This window comes from Drosophila grimshawi, unplaced genomic scaffold (genome assembly GCF_018153295.1).
Source record: "Drosophila grimshawi isolate 15287-2541.00 unplaced genomic scaffold, ASM1815329v1 contig_1367, whole genome shotgun sequence".
Taxonomy (NCBI): Eukaryota; Metazoa; Arthropoda; class Insecta; order Diptera; family Drosophilidae; genus Drosophila; species Drosophila grimshawi.
In genome coordinates, this window is record NW_025062889.1 from 8,444,868 (window position 1) to 8,467,514 (window position 22,647).

Below are 22,647 nucleotides of genomic sequence, written 5' to 3' on the forward strand. Positions count from 1 at the left end.
AAAATTTGCTTTAATTTAAGAGAATTTCGCATCCGTGCTGCGCCCACTCAACACTGCTGTAATGGTAAGTGCGCCCCGAACCGTACCACAAACACCAGAAGCCGGAATCAGCGATTTGAACCACCCATGTGCGAGTGCCACACTGAAATCACAAAAGTAAACCAAAGACCAAAAAAAAAGCAAAGAAAACGCTGACTGCGCCTTCCTCGCCCGCCCCACATTTTCTGCTTGCTGCAGCGGCAAATCCAAGTGCAAATCGCAACTGAGAAGGAGTCCACATATAACTAAATACTACCTACCATCACCAACTACCGACAAAATTACAAGCACAGCACCACCACAACCACCACCACCCAGTTCATCCAACATGTATCCCTGGAGCTCCTCCTCGTACGGCGGCCAAGTGGCCACTGGTGGCCAAACCGGGGTAAATACGCCACGCACTGCCAGCGTTAATCAACACTCCACTCCACAGCACTACCCCCTTCCCTCCCACACTCTCCCTCTCTATCTTCTACTTTACACTAAATACAGTGGTCACTCGCTTATTAGAAGCTTTCCGAATTATTATTCAACAAGTGCTTAAATTTGCATTTATGCATTTCTAAAAATACCATACAAAAATGCCATTAAACTCAATAACCCTAAACTCTGACTAACATTTTCGTTTTTAGACAAAAAAGGCACGCCCCTAATGGGGGCGGATACACAGTTGACAATTGGCGATTGGTTTATTATAAATATAAGCTCGTTCTTATGTTATCATTGTTTGTTGGTCCATTTCATGTGCTTGATCCAAGCAAAGCAAGCGAATACGCTATCGACTCTTATCTCATCTCATTTGTGTTATGTGTTTCCGCTGTGTGTGTGTTTGTGTGTTGTTTTCTATGTGTTTAATTTTTCTCCGCAATTCATTCATCATGTATTCACGTACTGGTAAAGATTGGCCCGATACACCTGACACTGTCGCGTTCTATGTCTCGTTTCAGACGATGCCGAATGGTTTGGATGACCAGGAGAAACTGCTCGCTGAGGCGGCGGGTGCGGCACGCAAACAGGCATTCCAAATGAATCACTTTCTGGACAAGGAGCGCATGCTGGACGCCCTCAAGTGTGCCAGCACAATGCTCAGCGAGCTGCGCACCTCGCTCCTCTCCCCGAAAAGCTACTACGAGCTGTGTGAGTAAATGTTATCCTCTCCTTGTAGTAGCATTATTAACCGGCCAGATTTGTAGACATGTCCGTGACGAATGAGCTGTGCCACCTGGAACTGTATCTCAGCGAGAAGAGCAACAAGGAGACGGATCTGTATGAATTGGTTCAGTACTCGCACACGATAGTGCCACGTCTCTATCTACTCATCACCGTGGGCATTGTGTACATAAAGAACGATTCGACGCTTAAGCGGAGCATACTCAAGGATCTCGTGGAGATGTGTCGTGGCGTGCAGCATCCGCTGCGTGGTCTCTTTTTGCGCAACTATCTGTTGCAGTGCAACGCGCAACATTCTGCCCGATGTTCTCGTGGCGGACAATGAGCACGAGGGCAATGTGTACGATGCCATCGATTTTGTGCTCACCAATTTTGCGGAGATGAATAAGTTGTGGGTGCGCATGCAGCATCAGGGACATTCCAGCGAGAAGACGCGTAGGGAAAAGGAACGGGAAGAGCTGAAAATATTGGTGGGCACCAATTTGGTGCGTCTGTCGCAGCTGGAGTCCGCCACACTTGAGACGTACAAGCGGCTCATATTGCCAGGCATTCTGGAGCAGGTGGTCAGCTGTCGTGATGCGATTGCGCAAGAGTATTTGATGGAGTGCATCATACAGGTATTCCCCGATGAGTTCCATCTACAGACACTCGATCCGTTCCTAAAGTCCTGCGCCCAGCTGGAAACGGGCGTCAATGTGAAGAATATTATTATATCGCTAATTGAACGCTTGGCGGCCTACAATCAACGCAGCGGCAAGGTACGTCTTTGATTCTTTCCAAGCATGCTATGACTAATAAGTGAATTATTTGTAGACGAGCGGCAATGCTATCGATGCCATCATACCCGCCGAAGTGGAACTGTTTGAGGTGTTTAGCGTGCAGGTGGCAAACATTGTGCAGACGCGCACGGATATGCCACTGGAGGACACAATATCGCTGCAGGTGGCCTTACTCAGTCTGGCACAGAAGGTCTACTCCGATCGTGTTGACTATGTGGACAAAGTGCTCGGCACAACCGCACAAATACTCGATCGCATGAACATGAACAAGTTGGTCTTCCATTCAATCTTATGATTTATCCAATTGATTGACTATTTTGGTTTATTTGCTCAGCATTTCGCATCTGATGACTGTGAATCAGGAACTGTCTCGCCTGCTGCGCATCTGCATTGATTTCTACAACAATGCGCTGACCATCATACAGTTGCTCAACTTTTATCCGCTGCTGGAGAAATTCGATTACACCTCGCGTAAATCGTTGGCATTGTATTTGGTCATGAATATACTGGAGAATGAGACGCTGGTGCCCACAGCCGATCAAGCGGACAGCCTGTTGACAATTATAACACCGCTAATAGAGGACGATACAACATCGAGCACAACGGCAACAAATAACAGCGCCGATGCCGAGGAGTTTGCCGAGGAGCAGGGCGTTGTGGCACGGTAAGCAGCTGCAACAACGTTTCCCCCTCTACAGTTATGATTAATATTTAATTTTACAGTTTTATACACCTCTTAAAATCGGATGAGCCGGACATGCAATACAAAATGCTGCAAACGGCGCGCAAACATTTGGGCAACGGCAGCGGACAGCGACTGAAGCATGTCCTGCCGCCGCTGGTGTTCGCCGCGTATCAGTTGGCATTTAAATACAAAGCAATTGCCGAACAGGACGAGAACTGGGACAAGAAGTGCCAGAAGATAGTGCAGTATTGCCACAGCACAATCAGCGCCCTGGCCAAAGCGGATCTGCCCGATTTGGCGTTGCGTTTGTATCTGCAAGGCGCATTGGTCATTGGCGAGATACGCTACACAAATCACGAGACTGTCGCATACGAGTTCATGACGCAGGCATTCTCGCTGTACGAGGATGAGATATCCGATTCGAAGGCGCAACTGGCCGCCATTACGCTCATCATGTCCACATTCGAGCAGATGTCCTGTTTCGGTGAGGAGAACGCCGAACCGCTGCGCACCAACTGTGCACTGGCTGCGTCCAAGCTGCTCAAGAAGCCGGATCAGTGTCGCGGTGTTGTTGCATGTGCGGCACTCTTTTGGAGCGGCAAGTAAGTTTATCCCTGAGCAAATTAACCGACATTGTCTAATATATATTTTCACAGGCAAAACGGTGAGGAGATGCGCGATGAGAAACGAACGCTGGATTGCCTGAAGAAGGGCGCACGGATCGCCTCACAGTGTTTGGATACGGGTGTGCAGGTGCAACTCTATGTGGAGCTACTGAATCATTATCTTTTCTACTTTGAGCGCGGCAACTCACTGATCACAGTGGCCATGCTGAATCAGGTAGATCTGCGCTGAATTGGCAAGAAAGAAATGCATATTTAATATTCAATATAACTTTTTCAGCTCATTGCCAAGGTAAACGAGGAGCTGCCCAATCTGGAACCCAGCGAGGAGACCAAACAGATCGAGAGCCATTACAAAAACACGTTGGCGCATTTACGCAGCCGTATGGAGTCCAATGACACCGCCCTGGAAGTCTCCTTTGCAGGCATCACACTCAATTAGTGCTGAGATCGGCCTCCAAATGGACAACCCACTTAGACACAGCAAGCAGCCTTCGCCCCCTCGACCACTCCTATTTTTATAACGCTACTTATCAGTCGGCAATATAGAAGAGAACCCACTCCTTAAAAGGCTGGATTAACAGAGTATACTGTGCAGAAACCTTAAAAACCGATGGGTAAAACTGTATTTTCTCAAAGAAACGAAATTCCATGATAAATTGTTGATTGTTTAGGGTAGTGCCAGGCCTACCCAACAAAAAAAAGTGCTTATGACTTTGATTTTCGATTATATATATAATTCTAAGTGCAAAGTGTCAACATTCTTTATAATTTGTTCTCCTTTATTATTATCGTGTAATTAGTTAATAATTACAAGTAATTATCCTCCCCCCCTCAAAAAAAAAGTATATTTTATTGTATTCTATAATTTAACCCACTGCAAAAAAAACAATACAAGAAACAAAAATAAAATTGTGAATAATTATTAACAAAAAAAAGCAAAAACGAAAGAAAAAAATCCTAAAATGAACAATTATAATACGAATATAAATTAATCAGTTAACCAATTATTAATGATATGCAATTTGACAGGTTTTTGATTGTGGATACAAATAAAGTTAAGATCAAATTGTTTTTAGCAAATTTATAGCCAAACTGTGAACAATTATTATAGTCGTACTTTGCCAATAAGGAGAGAGGAGGTGAATATGGTTTTTCAATTGCTTTATTGAAAATATACATACATCATAGATCCGAATTGTGTGTTATCAACCGGATAATAAATCAGTTAACTTATCTTTCAATTAGAATACATGAGTGCATAAGTATACAGAGTAATTCGTCAAACATAAATCCAACTTGTTGCTGCACATTCCGTGGAATACCTTATGGGGCAGCATCTTGAGAAACGAACCTGACAATCGAAACAAGCGCGTATCGAACACTTTCTGGATGAATTCCAATGGCAGTATTATGTTTGTTTGTGTGTGTATCTTGAAGGAGGGCAGGACGTTGAAGTTAATGTGGCAGTTTCGTGGTATGAATGGACTTGCACAGTTCCGTGGGTTAGTCGTTTAAGTTGAGGGATAGCTAAACATATTCAAAAGTTAATTCGTTGGGTGCTGGACCTGGGACCTGGAGCTGGGACCTGGAGCTGGGACCTGGAGCGGGGACCTGTTGCTGAGGTGGACTCAGTTAACAAATGTTTGCGTCGTCTGACCGCGTCTTAAAGCTTATCATTTTTAGTAACTAAATTCTAGCATAAATTTACAATTAGAAGCGCCTAATTCACTTTCAGTGTCGTAGCAAATGGAAAATTTTAAAACATGAGATAAATTGTTCGTCACTGCATATAGCTCGAGATTACGAGAGGTTCCACTCGGCTCCGCGCTTAAATGGACTTCGTGTTGAAGTAGTTATACACATGGGGCCAGGAGGCCAGCACATATTCCTCGATGCCGCACTCATTGGATCCGCGCAATATGCGGAAATAGCCGCGCTCGCCCCACCAAGGACCCCACGAATTGGCCGCAATCTGTACAGAGAAATTATATTTAGCAGTGATAAGAGAAGGCCATACAAAATAATTCATTTATTTATATCAATATTTACCCAATATTTGACGCCATTGTGCTCCTCACCCCAGCCAACAAGCTTCACCGAATGGAAACCGGTGGCTGCACCGCGATTGGCAGCTGTATGCTGATAAACGCCGCTCGAATACGAGAAGAAGTCCCTGTAGACGGTCATGGTGGCCTGGACGGGTCCCGAGTGATAGATCTCCGCCATAATATCAGCCTCGCGACTCAAACTATATGCGGGGCCCACAGTGTAGAAATTGTCCCGATTGACGCCATGTGCCGGCTGGCAGCCATACGCCTTGAGGGAGCGACCCCTGTGGCGCTGAACCTTGCACGTGTCTCTCTGCTGAATGTACGGATAGCAGTTCGCATCGAGAACGCCGTTCTTGTGCATATAACGCCAGGCAGCATCCAGATGGCCGCCGTCGCAACCCTGCTGGCGACGTGTGCACGAGAGTATGTTCTGGGCCGAGAGCTGAACGACCTCTTTGCCCTGGCTCTGGATGGCAAAGCGATCGGATGCCACCGAGGTGGTGGAGAGCACCCAGGAGGCGCCGCACCAGCCCTGATCGGGCACCTCTGATATGAAAGTGGACCATTTCTCTACGGCATTGAAACTCCTGGGCAGATCATTAGATGGATTGGTCAGACGTGTCATTGACTTGACACGAAAAGTGGGCTCCTTGGTGCCCAGGCGCAGACGCAATCCCTCGCTGTACTTGTGGCTCCACCACTCGTCATATTTGCGCGCCGACCAGCCCAGCTGGTGAATAGAGTTGACGCTGTGGATGAGCGCATCGTCGGTGAGGCACAGATCCGTGTCGCACTGCACATGGCCGCCGTCCTGGCAACGGCACTCGTTACAATTATCCCACGTCGTATTGTACTTGTGGAAGTAGACGCCATTGTGCAGGCAGCTGAGCACCGGATCCGGCTCATTGAAGCAGAACGAGCGATAGTCCGGACAGCAGTCACCGCCTACATCGCGATCACAGAACTCATCGCAATAGCACAATGTCGCTGTAAGCATAAAAATATACAACAGAAATCATAAAAAATATTTAATTAACAAAATAATAACATAATTAAAGGATTGAGTTGGCTTCAAGTGCAAAAAGAACTAATTATAATTTGTGAGAGCTGCTGAATTACGAATATTGTTTCTTGAAAATGCTGAAATTCTGGAAAATTCGAATTCTAGAATATTCTCACTTGATATTGGCAGTGAGCAGCCATCTATGCGATTCTTGCAGCATGTGTTCTCTAGCGCACAATAGGGACCCGGAAAGTCCAGTTTCAGTGTGTGATCATAGGCATTGGCCAGGCCAACAAGGACCAGGAGAAATGAGAGCGCCATTGGGGTGCTTCTGACAGCCATTGCTCGCTCAGACTTGAAAATGCAGCTGGGCGCGTTCAACTGTGGAAATTGTAAGAAAAATATACATTAGTGGAAAAGCAGAAATTCACAACAAAAACAAACAAAAATTATGCAAATATGTTCACTAATTTTAGTTCGTCTCCATGCATCCCAGGCGCTTATCGTTAATGGAATTTGATGCTACGATTAGATAAGATTTTTTGCAATTTGTCAACAAATTAGCTGTGGCAAAGCTTATCAGCATATTTATTTTTGTTTAGGAGGCTTCTGAAATTTGCGTATTACGCATACGCCCCATTACGCGATAGATATGAACATCAAAGTCTAATTAAGTCTCGATGAATTTCAATTATGCATACGAAAATACATTTGAAGCAGGTATTTTGTTCTAAACGGGTTTTTGTGGCTTCCTTGTTGAAATGCTGAAATTTTTAGCTTAACCCTTTTTTGGTTAATTTAAAACTGGAGCTAATGACAAAGACGTAGAAACTGTTGATAATAATTATGTGGTCACATAATTTTGTCTTTTAAAAATTAATTATTCCCTTTGCAATTTAATGCTTATCAAAATTCACATCGTGCATTGTTAATAATGTTTCAAAACATCCAGAGTTATAGACTAGAAAACACTCTGGAAAAAAATTATAAATGAAGCATGAATGCTAGTTAAATTAATATTAACTTTAACTAGACCATTATTATATATCAAAATTAGGAGAAAATATTCTGCATTCAGAGTATAAGGGTTATATGGAATGTAAAATTTAAATTTTGACAATTACAAACATAGCAAATAGATATGCCATACAAGTTATCAAAATCACAATTGGCAACAGCATAAACAAAGCCAAAAAATCGTCAGCAATAACAGTAAAGTTTTTAAAAATTCTGATGACGTCAGCTATTAAAACTCATTTTAAACACGAAAGTTTTTTGGCTTCGGTTCGGCACCGAATCCAAATTTAAGCTAAGACAGCATAAAATGAAAAAGGCATAAAAAAGAGGCACAAAGCGCCACTATTTTCTGGGTTCCGGACATGGGACACTAAGAGTTATGACAGGGCATTAAACTTGTTTGGATTTCAGACGATTATCAAAAAAAAAATATATATGTATAAATAAAAGCAATTCAATTATAAAAATTATTATTAAATGCAAATTATTTATTTGAATGCAAATTGCAAATAGATTTATCCAGTTTTGTGAGTTTTTATGCTTATAACGTGAATTTGGTTTATTATGTGTTATAAAATGTATACAAGTAGAGAATGTATATTTAAATAGAATCTGAATGATCAAACATTTCTCAACAGACTTTGAAACCATTTGCAATTAATCGTTAATTTATTTGAAAGTTCGAATCGCCAATTAATACGCAAATTTCATCAGTTAGAACGCAGCGATTGCCTTATTTGTTTATGGGAGAAAAGCTCTTTTAAGCTATTTGACGCCTAATGGAATTATTATTATTAGTAGATTAGTTTTTGCATATACTTTTATTTGTTATTCCCATCTACACTTCTTTATCTTATTTGGAGCTTGTTGTTTTCCGCCTGGATAAATTAATAAATATTTACCCAAGCTAAAACTAAACAAACACAATATAATTAAAGTAGCGCAAAATAATTTTTATAGCATAATAAATATTTAAGGCAAAGCTTGTTTGACTTCTTAACGATATGCATATCAGTTTTGTTTCATTTAACAATTTCACAGTTCATTTTGTAAAAATTAGGAAGTCTTTCGAAAAATCCAGAAAATAACTGCTATATATTTTTAAATGTGATAAATGTGTTTTCAATTCACTTTTTTTTTTTAATAAAATATACGTATTGATACTAACTTCTTTTACACTTGCACAATTTGTGATAGGAAACACTTTTAGTCAATAATTAATTTTGCAAAACACAACCGAATAATCAAATTTTATCCAGACTTATATTCCCAGCACGTTGTTCACGCGATCGCGGCCAGCCAGTGACTGAATTCAATAAAAGTTAGTTGGTCCCATCAAACCGTCGCTGCTGTTGAGGCTTACATTAGCCACTGTTACTGTTAAGCGCTCGCAATAGACGAAGCGTGTGTAGGTGGCTGACAGTGCGAGAGAGAGAGAGAGAGAGAGAGTAAGAGATCTCACTGACCACAACAACACAGTTCACATTTTACATTAACAGCGACTGCGACTGCGACTGTGACCAAGCTCTGCTGTTGACCGCTTACAATAAGTTCTGCGCATGTGGGGGTGGAGGATTGTTAGAGAGCATTGCTGTTGCTGTATTGGTTCTGTTAAATGAACACTAACAGACGCTGAAACAGCTCTGTAATCGTTGCCACTGCACATTGATAATTGCTTTATATGGCCATTTTAGAGAAGATGCAAAAAGACACTTTCCAAGTTTGAAAGCGTGTATCTGTGTGTGTGTCTCTCTGTGTGTGTATGTGTGAGTGGGTTTTTGCTTACTAGCATCACGTATGCGCCTGGCCAGATTTAAAGCTGCGATATGTAACACAGACATGGAATTTTGGTAAATTCCTTAAATTGTTTGCCAAGACCTTTGACTAGAGGCAGAAGCGTGAACTTTCTTGTGCGCAGTTAATTTACGAATATGTTCTTTGAATGTTTGTTTGCTTGCTTGTATTTATTATCAACCGAAATTGATGAGATACACACACATACCTATCTGTACAAGCAAACGTACTCAATTGTACCCAATTTAAGTTCAAGGTTATAACAACTAAATCAAACTATATATTTAGTCCAAAGAAAAAAGCACAAATACGCAACAGAAAGTATTTCTTTCTTGTCTATTGCCAAAATATTTCGAAATTTTAGTAGACACCTTATTGTTGTTCATTGAAATGCTTCAATGGATCTATGCATATTTTGAGAAAACAACAAATCTGTGCCATTTGATCTGATTTGATCAGGGTCTGCCATTTCACTTGCCATCATTTTGAGCTTCTGTTTTTCATATTTATACAGTGCAGGAATTTGCATATTCCATATTTTTCAATATAAATTCTTAGCTGACTCTCTGCAAAATCTATTTAGAGAACTGTACAGTTAGGGAAGGTTTTGGCAAAAAAATGCCTACTTCTTCGAATTTAATATGATTGATTTTTAGCGTAAACATTGAATACGAGTGCGCAACTCCAAGCGCTGTGACAAAGATAATAAACAACATAAACAGAAATCGACAGAAAAACAGAAAGAAAAAAAGCCGAAGAAAAATAAGCCGACACATTAAGAAAGCAAATTAAAATCAAGTCGCAAACTCAGTCAAAAACCTTTCAGTCCTCATTTTCATAAACCCTCGGACAGCATAGCAGGCTATGGAAATAAAGCCATCAGACGTAGACATTTGCTAATGCCCAGCGTCGCCGTTTGCATGACATTAAACTTAAGTTTTATGAGCGATTTCGGTCTGAATAATGCCACATTATGGGCAAACTTAGCCAAAACCAAAACCAAAAAAAAAAAAAAAAAACAAAACAAATCGCATAAAAGAAACCGGAGATTGATCTCAAAAAACAACAACATAATGTTGACCCATTATAAAGCGTGGACATAGGCAGAAGGAAAATTTATTGTTCGTTAAATAACGAAGATGAGAGGACTTTGAATAATGAAAGTGAGCTTTAATTATTCACCAATAACTTGTTATCACTAAATAAAGCTCCACAAAAATGCAATTGCTTAAAATTTGTCACACATTATTTTATTCCAATTCCATTCGCTCCGCATTCCAATAGCGAAAGCCTTCCATATGATTAACCAATATTATCGTAACCATCTCACTTCCACAATTTCAAGCGAAAAATGAGTAATGCACACGAGTGTTTCTAAACATTTTAGACATTTTTTGGCGATAGCTTTATTTATTTGATTAGCTGGCAAACAAAAAATTAACATTGACATATTGAATGGTCAAATAGAAAGTGCTAGAATGAAAGATTATATTTATTTTATTATTTTTCAGCAGAGCACATCTTTTATTCTAATTTCAGTTTTAATATATGAAAAAGCACATACTGTTTTAATGACACTTAAATAAAAGAACACCAACCATGCATTCCATACCAAAATCGGTTTAGTTTTAACAAAGCTTTTTGTGCACAAAAACAAAAAACAAAAAACAAAAAGTGTATTTTGCATGTGTGGCTTTGAACTTGAATTCATTTTAAAATACAAAAGAAACTGAATTGTCTAATGTGAATGTTGATGACAACATGTCCGTAGCGTGTCGCCTCTCCACAAACAAAGTAATTGAATCATCATTTGGGTGGCTTATGAATGGGTTACGAATACCTAAATAGCCAGTCGCTGGCACGCTTTTCGCTCAAGTTAGATAGATAGATAGATAGATAGATATATAGATAGATAGATGGATAAATTGATTTGAAGAGACAGCGTTAGATATTGATAAACAATTTGACATTTGGCATGCGCAGCCTGTCTGATTGGGCCAACAACATAATTAGTTGATACATCTATACACTATTAAGTACTTATTTGATTATTATCATCAATTCTACACACCGAACGATATTGTTATTCTGTCAATAGCCAGTCAAGATTGGGCCTTATTTATGTGTATGCCTTAGTATCAGCCACAAAAGTGCCAACAACAAGTGGCATTCCAATGTATTTAAGTCATGTGATATAAAATTTATGAACTGCCGGCCAAACAAACAACAACAACAACAAAAACAACAATAACCACCTCAAATTTCCAGCCCCAGACGACGCATAAAATAAAAAGCGTAAAGTCCAAGTTTTTGTAGTTCTCTCAAACATTGTCAGTGCTTTGCGAGACATTAACAAGCAGAGTTACGAAATTCCCTATCGACAGATAGTTAAAAGTATTTCAGGGACATAGACGTAATTGTAATTATAACCCAAATAACAGCGACTTATCGAACACTAATCGTAATCAATTCAATTACTTAATATAAATGGTTGTTTTGTAGCGCAATCGGCTCCATGACGTTCACACGTCGATGACCAATATCTGATAAGGTTTGGAAAATCTCAATAATTATTTTCACTGATTTAGTATAACTTGCGAGCGGATATCGATAATCTGAATCATCCGCCTTGGAGATTGGACTATTCAAGCGATTGCATCATCAGCTTCTAGTGTACAATATTTTTCTGTTTGGAATTACGTAGAACATATAATTTTCATGCCAAAGACTTGAATTGGTTTTCTAATCAGAAACATTGGATACCCCCCCCTTTCTGGCGCGCTGATACAAGTTGTTTGAGCTACAGGAAACTTAGTATAAATTCTAGAGCCTAAATTATAATCAAAGTCTAGGAGTCTAAGTGCTTCATTTAAAGTTCGGAAAATAATTAAAATAATAATGTTAAAGTGTTAGGAACGGGGCATAAATTAGTCAATCATATTTACTATTTTAGCTGAAAATTGGTCATTGCCATAGAACAGCTGAATATCTAACTTTGTTTGACAGATATTCTATAAATATCATATCTAAGTTTATAACGAATAGGAAATATTTTGACATACGTTTATCGGCTATAAACTTGTTGATATATCTCCATTATTCATAGCTAAATGAAATGTTTTCCTCTGTAACATTAAATTGCGCAATGCGCCGCAATAAAACTGAATAAATTCGATCGCAAACAATACGCTAAATAGATGTTAACACCTTATTTTCGACTCGACAACGTTTCCGATGTTCTTGATTATCAATTCCATGACCATGACATGTTTATATTTGTTGTTCTTTATCGCGTGAGTTGTCTGCACTGAAACTGTGTGATCGATAAGAAATTCTCCAGTTTTCCCTACTGATCAAAGTCAGATTTTTGACCTTGCACTAACCTTGCAAAATGCACGTACATAAATTCGAAGAATGCGTTTCCAGGAAAATGTGTGCAGCATTCACGAAAAATTCAATTCAGTATGAAAGCTATTTTTCACACAACACTTTTCAATGGATTAACAATCAGATTTTGGGAGTTATACGCCGGGTGCAACAGAACGTACGAGTACATGCATATATATATATATATATATATATGTATTTTATAGAATCAATGTGTCTTCAAGGCTGGTGGCTTTTGCACGCGATATTCGCATCAGCATTTAAAGAAGACACTCCAATGGGTGTTCAGGGTCTCATTCTATATATCAGCCACACGTCAACTAATAACGAAATCGAATTGGCTTTTGAACACAGTCGTCAGTGGAAGTGTGACCATAAATTCAATTGAATTAAATTCTAGTTAATTTTGACAGCGACAATTTAACAATGCTCAACAATAAAACAACAGAAAAAAAAACAACAAATTATTATGATGAACGAACAGATACTAAGGGGGAAGGATTTAAGTTGCCGTTGAGTGTGGTTCAAGACCAATTCAGCTAAAGATCTAAAAACCAAATCGGCATATGTGAGATATAAACAAATATTAGCTTATATGTGTATAAGCATTAAATAATAATTGTATTTCTCTTCAGTTTCAGGTAGTTTGAGTTATTTTTATTTTTGTTTAGACCAGAGCCTTTTTTGGTTTGGTTTTTGTTAATTTAATTAATATTATATCATATTTGTAAATAAATTTTAATTGCATATCTCTTCAATACCAGTTTGGTTTATTTTCAAACATTTTGTATTTTAAACAATTATTTTAACTCCTTCCTTTCCTTGCATAATCACCACGCTCACACTTCTGAAACATTTGTACAGGGTATCAATTAGGCGGCAGCAACAAACGGCTGTCAGCTGCTTAGTCCGTTGTCTAGTAATAAAATAATTTTTTGGCATATTTATGTTTTTGAATATCTGTTAAATTGGTCGATTCGTTTCATTTTCAATTAGAATTTCACTCGCCTGCGGCTTCAAGTGCAACTTGGCCTGCCACTTGTGTTTATATTTCGCATAGTATGCGATTTTATTTTGTTTTGGCTAATGCACAATACCTGCGGCGGTCCCCGACACTTCTTGTTGTCTGGCATTGAGCGAGCATTAATAACATTAAGATAATAATCATAGTAGTAATAATAATAATAAATGCGTAGACAGACGAGCTTCACCCATTGTTATTGGTGATTTGTGTAAGTTATATGTATGTGGACACATAAATGATTGGAATTTGACATTTTGACATTGTTGTTTTCGGTTTCCGGGTGCATTGGTCTCCAAAAACAAAATATAACAGTTCAATTGAATTCACATATTTCAACAATTAATACTATACGCAAAAATAGCAGAAGCGAAGCTATTTTTGAAAACTTATATCATTATTACAGTGAGTACGTTTCGGATTTATATTGACGTCTGCAAAATACACACAAATAAACCGATAAGCGCTCTAAAACTTTTGACGTCATTGTTAAGAGAAAAAATATAATATAAAAAAAAAAACAAACCAATGTTGAAAGTTCTCAGAAGGAGGTATTTTTTTCTGCGCTAATTTGAAAATTAGGGCCATAAATTTTTCACAACAAATTACGAAAAGTTATTTAAGGTTTGCTGCTCTTAATATATTTATAGCTATTCGTATTAGAGAAATACTCAATATCCAAGTATTGTTTTGATAATATGCCAACTATATGTCCAGGTATTGTGGTATTTTCTAGAAATTCCACATATTTAGCTGCAACTCAATGGAAAATATTGTTATGGCAGTTCATCACGCGATATTTTTATAATCTATACAATTTATGAGGCCCAGTCAAATTCGACTCAATTCGTATTCAATAAGTCAGCTGTGAGAAAATAAACTCTTACGAAATACCATCTTCTTTAATTTAGACAAGTATATATATATATATATATATATATATACCAAGCAAAAACTCTTCATATTATGTTATGAGTAGGCTACAGGGTATTCTCAACGTTGAGCAGCTTTCATCAGATTTTCGTTTCTTGTTTTTGAATGAAAATACCATGTCAGCAATTTGCGTATCAACGGCAAACGCTTAAGTAATTTTCAGATATTTTCAGTTATTATGTTTATTAAACTTTGCACACAAACAAACCAATTGGAAGATCTTTCTTCTGTCTTTGGTGGGCTACGTCGTCATACACATTTTTGTATACACGATTATTTACGCATAAAAAAAATATTTAAAAAAGTCCAGTATGTATTTATTTGTTGATAATTCCAAATTTGCTTATTGGAAACAATTTTCAAGTTGCAAACTCATTCGTAAGATTCTATTTTTATCGACGTCGGCAGAATTAGCAGTGCAGCTTTATTATCTGCCCAGTGTACTCAACCAGGTACTTTACTTATTATATATAGTATATTTTGTTTGACGTCTTGAATGCACTCAGCCCGCCCACAGGTGAATAGCATATGATTTTTTGGCTTGTAGTTAGTAGTAGTAATCATCAGGCGGCGGCACTTGACAGCAGCACTGCGAAGCAAGCAATATATGCTCACTCCAAATTAGGTACGCCTGTCAATCAAAACTAATCGCAACTTGCTAAAACAGCAAATAGAAACAATAATTGACAGCCTGCAATAACTAAACTTCTAACCAGAAGTAAACACACGTGTAGATGACATTTATATAAAAAATTCAAAGCGAGATCAGATGTTATCCTAGGCTGTTCTGTTAGTCGTAACAAAATGTTGGGCGAACACAGCCCTCAAGCATGGTTAACGCAAGATTAACCCAATCCTCACTTCTCGCAATGTGGCATGAACTCTGCGCAGTTTCTATTTGAGAGTGTAAGAACTACTTGGGAATTATAAAGAGCAGAATGTGTAGAAATGTTTCTAACAGTACCGCTGCTAAGTTCAACAGCTAACAGCTGTTCTGTTAAGCAGAACAGACTGCGATTGTTTTCATTCTGTGCTATTATGTTAATGTTATGCTAGCCCTTGTGTGTGTGTGTGTGAGTGTGTCACTCTCTCGCTCCCACTCACTCAACCGGCGATCGTTGAGCGTGTTATTCTGGACGCCCTTAGATGCCAAGATGATAATAAAAATGCTATTACTCTAGTTTGTTTTGTCATTTGGGCATACTGCAAGTATGACAGGTTAATAAAAAGAAGACAGTATAAAAAGATGACATTTATAACAACTAACTGTATATTTGATTAAATATTTAAATATTACTTTCACTTAACGTACACAATAAACTGAGGGCATTCACCGTAGTTAACACATCATAAATTACTGCTTTATAATCGCAGATTGATAATTACATTGCTTAAGGTGCATAACGAATATATTTAATTATATTTACAGTGATTTAAACAAAACACTCCGTGACTAATACATTTGAGTGTCTGTTCCATTTTGTAACGCCCACAGTGTTAGTGCAAAACGCCTTTTTATCGGCCACTGGGCCAGATGAAATCAGCCCCAGACAGCCCCCGCCCTCTACCCCGTCTGACAGCCACAACATTATACCAGTATTTATTTGTACTTATTATTATTACATTTGTGTGTACATTGGCCTGTGTACAGTTTGAGAAATGAATTCGTAGTCGCCCGTCTGCCATGTTAATGTCTGCAAAACAAATGGCACTCGGATTGTACACATACATATACATATATGTATATATGTATACATATGTATATAGCAGTTGCTCTGATTTTTTATTTCTTTTTTGTTTTGATATGCATGGCAAACTGTTTATTTGCCCCTCTACCTGTAACGGGCTTATAATTATGTACATTCATTTTTTGGTAAGGTTACATATCATTTCTACATAGCAAACATAAAAAAAGAGTATTTATAGACACAAAGTAGACCCTTTCGACCCTTAGCTAGGGGTAATTCATTGTCTTCCTATAGAATCTTTTGTTTGGGAACCTGCCACAGCCGAATATATCAATTTAATTAATATTAAATGCCGTAAATATCTCTACCTACAAGTAATTTAATTGACTGTATTACGAGTGGTTTTATTTTTAGAAACATCTGCGGGTATCTGCGACACATTTTTGTCACTTTAATTGCCATTGCTGAGAAAGTTATAGCAACTAAAATTTGCATGACCTTGATAGAGTTTATTTATGATGAAATTACAGAATTAGAACATTTTGCTTTCATTGTTGTAGAAGAAAGCGACTGTTTTCTGTTCCTTTTTGCATTGCCAAAAGCATTCTTATACCCTGTTCCCAATGGCTATTAAAAGATTTAACAGAAAAGTTGAGCTACGTTCAACAAGTGTATCCCTAAAGTTGTGTAAATATTTAAAAAAAAAAGAATAAATAAGACTTTATAAAGTAGAATATAAGTAATTGTCAGTGTGGTTCATAGATTGATATAGGGTATTTCCTTGTCGAACATTCTCAATTCAAACACTCTTACTTGTTTGTTGGTAGTTTATTTAAGCATTTCGGCCCAAAAGTCATTGTCAATGCCAAATGCGAATTATTTCGTCTACAAATGAGTACGTATGAGTACTCATACGTATGTGCATGTGAATATCTATCATTCGGGTCTGAATGTATCTACTTATGTGGCCCCATCTGATGTCAGTGACACTCGCAGCCAACATCTGCGATCTGCATGACAAGCAATTCCCAATCCCTTCCCGTCGCGCTTTTGTCTATAGGAAGTATTTTTATGTCTTAAAAAGATACGAATAAAAAACACACACATAATCTAGATAAAAATAACTTTGGAATGGTGCAGGTAGGACGCGCCTCCCATTTGCTTGGGCTACAGTTACAATTGAATCATTATTGCTATTTATGCAAATGGTCATCGAGCAGTAAAGTTTGGATAAAGATTAATTAAACCGTTGAATATTTTATAGCTGAATGTGAGGCTTTTAGTCATCGCACACTTGAAATATGTGTGTATCATCCATTAATTGCACGGAGGTGGTGTGCATTTATAATCTAACTGACGGGTTGTCAAAAGTGCCGTCATGATGCGAATAAGTTGTTGGCATTAGCAAAAAATCATCAAAAAATAAATAGAGCTGACTAATTCAGCGGAATCGACTGAATTTACAAAAGCAATTATTTGTAAAAGTATAAAAATAATTGAATTGACTTTTAGTAGGTGTATTGTGGCTCAGGGACTTGCACTTTCAATTCAAAGTGTGTATTACAAAGGTAATTTATTTAAATACTTATTTTATACAGCTGTTTGCATGTGTGCGGAATGCAATATGCCCTGCTGACATTTCGTCATATTATTTTATAGTTCCAGTTGTTGTACTCCGAATAGCAAATAGTTAATTGCCCATTACACTTGAAACTGAGTGTTTAAACAAGTTTGTTTACATTCGATACGAGTGTGTTTTCAATAGCTTCTGAGCTAAACACCCCCTCATCTGGTTAATTCTATTTCTAGCCAAGTTGTTCAATTATCATCTGTTGCTTAATTAAAGAGACAACAAAATCTCATTCCAAGGCTTGGTTCATACAACGACTACAAATGTAGCGCCACACTAACGGTTTAAACTATAAACAACTGAAAAAAAGATAAAAAGACAAGGTGTGAACTGCTAATTTGATACTACGAGTATGTTCCATCTTTTGGAGTGCAAACTAGCATCAGATTCCGATTGATCTTTAGCTTTAGCTCTATTTACGAGCTGGGATGACAGCTGTGACGTCACATGCGCACAAATATCGAAGATACTTGGTCAGCTAAGAGCCTCTGTAGATCCGTGTTTATACAATAGATTAGAGCACTCAACGGCGACATACTTACATGCTTCCACACACAAACACACACAAACGAGTACTCGCAAATACCTGAGCGTCTAGTCAGCCGGTGAAGCGAATACGTTTTGAGTGTTTGTTTGGACTTTCAATGGGCCATGAGACACAACAATGACGTCATTAGTCAATTTGCTGATTTGTTGACAGCACACGAGATAGTTAAATACATTTTGTACAACTATTTAAGCATCGCATGCAATCCACTTGCGAAAATTGAAAACGGTTGAATGCAATTTAATTTATTATCAAGAATCGCAAAAAACGTCACTTATGTGTATGTGTGTGTGTGTGGGGGCGTTTTGAACAGTGTGCCCAGAGGCGAAACATAATTCAATTAATAATAACTTAAGAGATTGATTAGCCAAATCGGCTAGGAACACGTTTTATGCATTGGCATATATATTTAAATTAATTATATAACTTCTTAAAAGCAATGAATTCATAATTATATATAAAATAAATATATGCAATCGCATGTTGTTTGGCATGAAGCGAATATTTCAGCATTTCTGGGTGTGATCAATTAAAGTGGCAATCTGATAGATGCAAATCGTTTCACATAACCATTTTAATAATCATAATAATAATCATTTCGAGTCAACTATAAAAATATGCTAAACTTGAAACGTGTCAATTTCAGCGACATTTCACAATAAATTCTTGACAATAACCTTAAGCCAACATTGCGTATGAGCAATGCAATTGGTACTGTGTCTCGCTCATTTACCAGGTATTTTGTTGCTTTGATTATGAACTGCCATATTTAACTGGCACACCACAGGCAAAACGATTGCATTTTGTGGACAATTTACATTTACATTTTAATTGCCGCATATTGAATATCACATCACATTTGAAATGGCGCTTTGTCTGATGATGTCGTCACGCTTTGCATTTATACCTGGCCCCAATTGAGGCTGCTTGCCAACAAAATCACAACTTGATAATGCTACATGACTAATGGCATTATTTGATAAGTATAATGACAAATGCTATTGAGCACTGAACAGTTCTTAAGTTCCTTTTGCTAAACTACCTAAACACAAGTGAGAATGTTGTGGTCGAGTGAGCTCGACTACGATATACCCTAAACTCAGCTGTTAAATAAACTGTTCGAGTTTTACTGCCAAAACTTCCGTTTTAAAGTTTTGTTTACTCAAATGTAAAGCAGATGTGGAATGCGCTCATTTATTATATCATTAATAACAAGTAAGGCAGCGCAATTTAAATATGAGTATAAGTTTTGAACTAAAACTTGTGTGTTTCTTGTCCGACCCTAATGAAATGCTTACAGTTGTTCAGTTACTATAATTATAAGACTCTATCGGAAATCGATATGTTCATGAAACGGAGTCAGATATCGATAAAGTGAATTAAGCTCAATCAAATGAGAACTTATATCAAAAATTTGAAGTCTTTTGCTCTTGTAGCCTCTGAGTTGACTGAGCTGTGGATCCTGATCAAGAATATGGAATGGTTTTTTCACAAAAGCATGATACCCTTTTCACAAATTTTTAATTGGTTCAGCGTATAAGAACTCGACCCTCATCGGTATTCGTAGTCAGCCCAAAACGAATCATTAACTGTGCGGAATTTTTGACTCACAGAGAACCCTGAACCCGTCTGCAAATCGAACCGAAGCGAATTATGCCGTGAAAGGTTAACATTGCCAGCTCCCGAGAATACTCATTGGCCGTCACCCTTTGATATGACATCAGCAGATCAGCTAGTCCACTCATCAGCTGGTCGAGAACGAAGAGCGGCCAAGACCAGTAGCTGGTAGCCAGGTCGACCTGGGAGCTTTACGAAGCGACTCACCTTCGCATTTGGTATGGGCGGAGGAGGAGGAGGAGGAGGAGGAGGAGCAGAGCACGGCGTTAGTTTACCGGAACTGGACAGTCAGCATCAACACATCGGCGTTCTTTGTGTGTTTCTGATTTGCTTTGTTTAGTGTTTAGTTTGAATAAAACTAAAAAAAAGAGAACAAAAAATAAAAACAACCAAAACTAATAGAAAAACAAACAGAAATTTATGGGATTAATGGGCGAATGGTCGAGCACGGGGCACTTAAATATGCATATGTTTAAATATTGTTACAGTTTGCTCGGGCGAAATTGGTTTTCCTGTTTTATTTTATTTGTATTATTTTTTTTCTTGTTTTGGGTGACGTGTAAGCAGAAATCTGGTTAACCTTAACAACAATCTAAAGACAATACGGCTCATTCATATTTACATTTTGTATATTTACAATCAAAGCTAATGTCTAAATTTCATCTAGCCAGTTTATTGTCGTGTGAATATTTGTTTTAAACCAATTTCGATTATGTGCGCAGTGTAAAATCATAGCATCCATAGCCAAATGCATTCAATCACATTGAATAAATGCAGGTAAAAGAAATAAATATTAAATTCAGATATCATCAACAAAACGCATACGGAAATCGAAATATTTGGAACGCTTCTGCTGATTAAACTTTAATATCTGTTTGAATTAGGATTTGTGATCATAATTTTACGACGTTCATTAAGATAATGCGTGCAAAAGCATCTGAACAGACTTTAATTCTTATATGATATGCCCATATAAGCTAAGATAACCAAGAAATAAAAAAAGCTTGTAAAATTAAACTTTGCTTAATGAATTTCTTATGCGATAAGATACAAAGCAATATAAAATAAAGTAAAATACGACAGTCCTCAAAAAATGTTCTAGTTTCAAATGGCAAAGCCAAGAACTGCATTATTTCCAACAAATTATAAATTCAGTTTGCCGTTGCCCATAAATAGCTACGAAGCAAATAGCATAGAACACCAAATGCTCAGGTTCACGGTCAAAAAAATCAAATAAGCAGAAAGCAAACAAACAGACTCGTGCATCATGTGTATCTTTGAGATACATTTTGCATACTGCATAGTCAGCAGGCAGGTGCTAACGCGCAGATAAACAACAACACAATCAATTTGAACTGACACACAATGGACAAATCGAAATTCAAACAGCCGCCTCAACCTTAAAGTGGCCCAAATCTGCCCTTAGATGTCCTAATTTTATTTTCGCTTTTTTTGGATTTTCAACAATAATATTTATTTCCAACTGCAACCAATTCCCATATATTTTTATCAACTTCATCCAATGAGTTTTTGGTCACAAGATGGTTAATACCTGGAGAGCAACTGATGGATTGCACAAGCGTCTTTTTATTTCCTAGATACAGTTGAGCAGCTTGTAAGTATTAGCCTAGATTTTCAGTGGCGGCTGCCGTGACTTGATTCAATTTCAGGCCGCTTTATCATGCTAAATGTATCTACACCCACGAAATGGCCAGCAGCAACATTTGTGCAGACCAGATCTTTCATCCCGAATGGCTGGCTGGTTCAGTTAGCTGTTTTGCCTTTTACCAGGAACATGATGATGCCGCAAAATAAGTAGCACAAACGGTTTTTGCATCGCAGTACTATGTACTTTCTAGTGTGTGCTCTATGAAAAATGCGAGTAGATTTCGGGATAAATAAAAATGCTTACAAAAATATTTAGACTTTCGAAAGTGCTGTTATCTATTATTATATGAAAAAAGGAATGTTAAGCCCTGGTTTAAGATGCAATTGAAATAAAGTTAAAGCATTTACTAGCAGACACTCGTAAAAACTGGTAAACAAATCATTAACCTAAACCTCATATAGACAACTCAGGCACAGGTGTGTGTGTTATTTTCTGCGGTTACGTATTGCCTCATCAGAATTCGTGTATCCAACACCTCTATTAATGTACAGTCAGTTCAGGTGTGCGTGCGTGTGTGTGTGTGTGTGTGTCTGTGATTGTGTTAACCGCAATTCAATCAAATTCGCCAAACTGTCTTATTAAATTTGATATTTGATGCTGATTTCCTGTCCCGCATCGTATAACCAATTGTCAATGCTCACTGCTCCAGTTTGAATTGAGCTTATAGAAATAAACTAACGGTTGTTACTCGATAAGAAATCACTTTTAACGCCTGTCTTACACGCATACACTTGGAGAAATTTCGAGAAAAACCAAATCCAAATATTAATAATTTAAATACACGATTTAAACTTAAATTTAGCTGAAATAATCTCAACAATTGACGTTGACACTTACCTGTTTGCGGACAATTGAATTGACAATAACTGTTGCACTCAAAGTGTTCTCAATGAAGTAAACGCGAATGTGACACAACTTTGGCGCCCTCTGCGCATGCGCACACACACAGACACACACACAGCCTACGCTGACAGACACAAAACACACA

At 37.9% G+C, this 22,647-nt stretch overlaps 2 protein-coding genes across 3 annotated transcripts; one reads left to right on the forward strand and one right to left on the reverse strand.

Annotated features, from left to right (window-relative positions):
- Positions 1-30: 30 nt before the first annotated feature.
- Positions 31-4,526, forward strand: LOC6561002 (vacuolar protein sorting-associated protein 35). Its single transcript, XM_032735375.1, is given in 9 exon segments — positions 31-427; positions 990-1,179; positions 1,236-1,495; positions 1,497-1,970; positions 2,026-2,261; positions 2,326-2,655; positions 2,715-3,278; positions 3,333-3,516; positions 3,580-4,526. Coding segments are annotated over 9 exon segments (2,460 nt in total). The 5' UTR covers positions 31-367; the 3' UTR covers positions 3,742-4,526.
- LOC6561175 (tubulointerstitial nephritis antigen-like) lies at positions 4,447-22,635 on the reverse strand. 2 transcript variants are annotated; one of them, XM_001986131.2, is made up of 4 exons: positions 22,497-22,635; positions 6,533-6,737; positions 5,352-6,340; positions 4,447-5,274 (listed from the first exon to the last, which is right to left on the reverse strand). In XM_001986131.2, the coding sequence occupies exons 2-4, from the start codon at positions 6,696-6,698 to the stop codon at positions 5,131-5,133; spliced, it is 1,299 nt and encodes a 432-aa protein (XP_001986167.1). In that variant the 5' UTR covers positions 6,699-6,737; positions 22,497-22,635; the 3' UTR covers positions 4,447-5,130. The 2 variants fall into 2 exon arrangements, with proteins under 2 accessions (XP_001986167.1, XP_032591267.1); XM_032735376.1 differs by lacking the exon at positions 22,497-22,635 and adding an exon at positions 8,542-8,749.
- Between the last annotated feature and the right edge of the window lie 12 nt (positions 22,636-22,647).

What these genes read in the sequence shown, in the direction of transcription:
- LOC6561175 (XM_001986131.2), bottom strand. Translation starts at nt 6,698, where the DNA reads ATGGCTGTCAGAAGCACCCCAATGGCGCTCTCATTTCTCCTGGTCCTT. An exon ending in CTGCTCACTGCCAATATCAA is followed by an intron (nt 6,341 to 6,532) that starts GTGAGAATATTC and finishes TTATGCTTACAG; the next exon opens with CGACATTGTGCTATTGCGAT. An exon ending in ACAATGGCGTCAAATATTGG is followed by an intron (nt 5,275 to 5,351) that starts GTAAATATTGAT and finishes TTCTCTGTACAG; the next exon opens with ATTGCGGCCAATTCGTGGGG.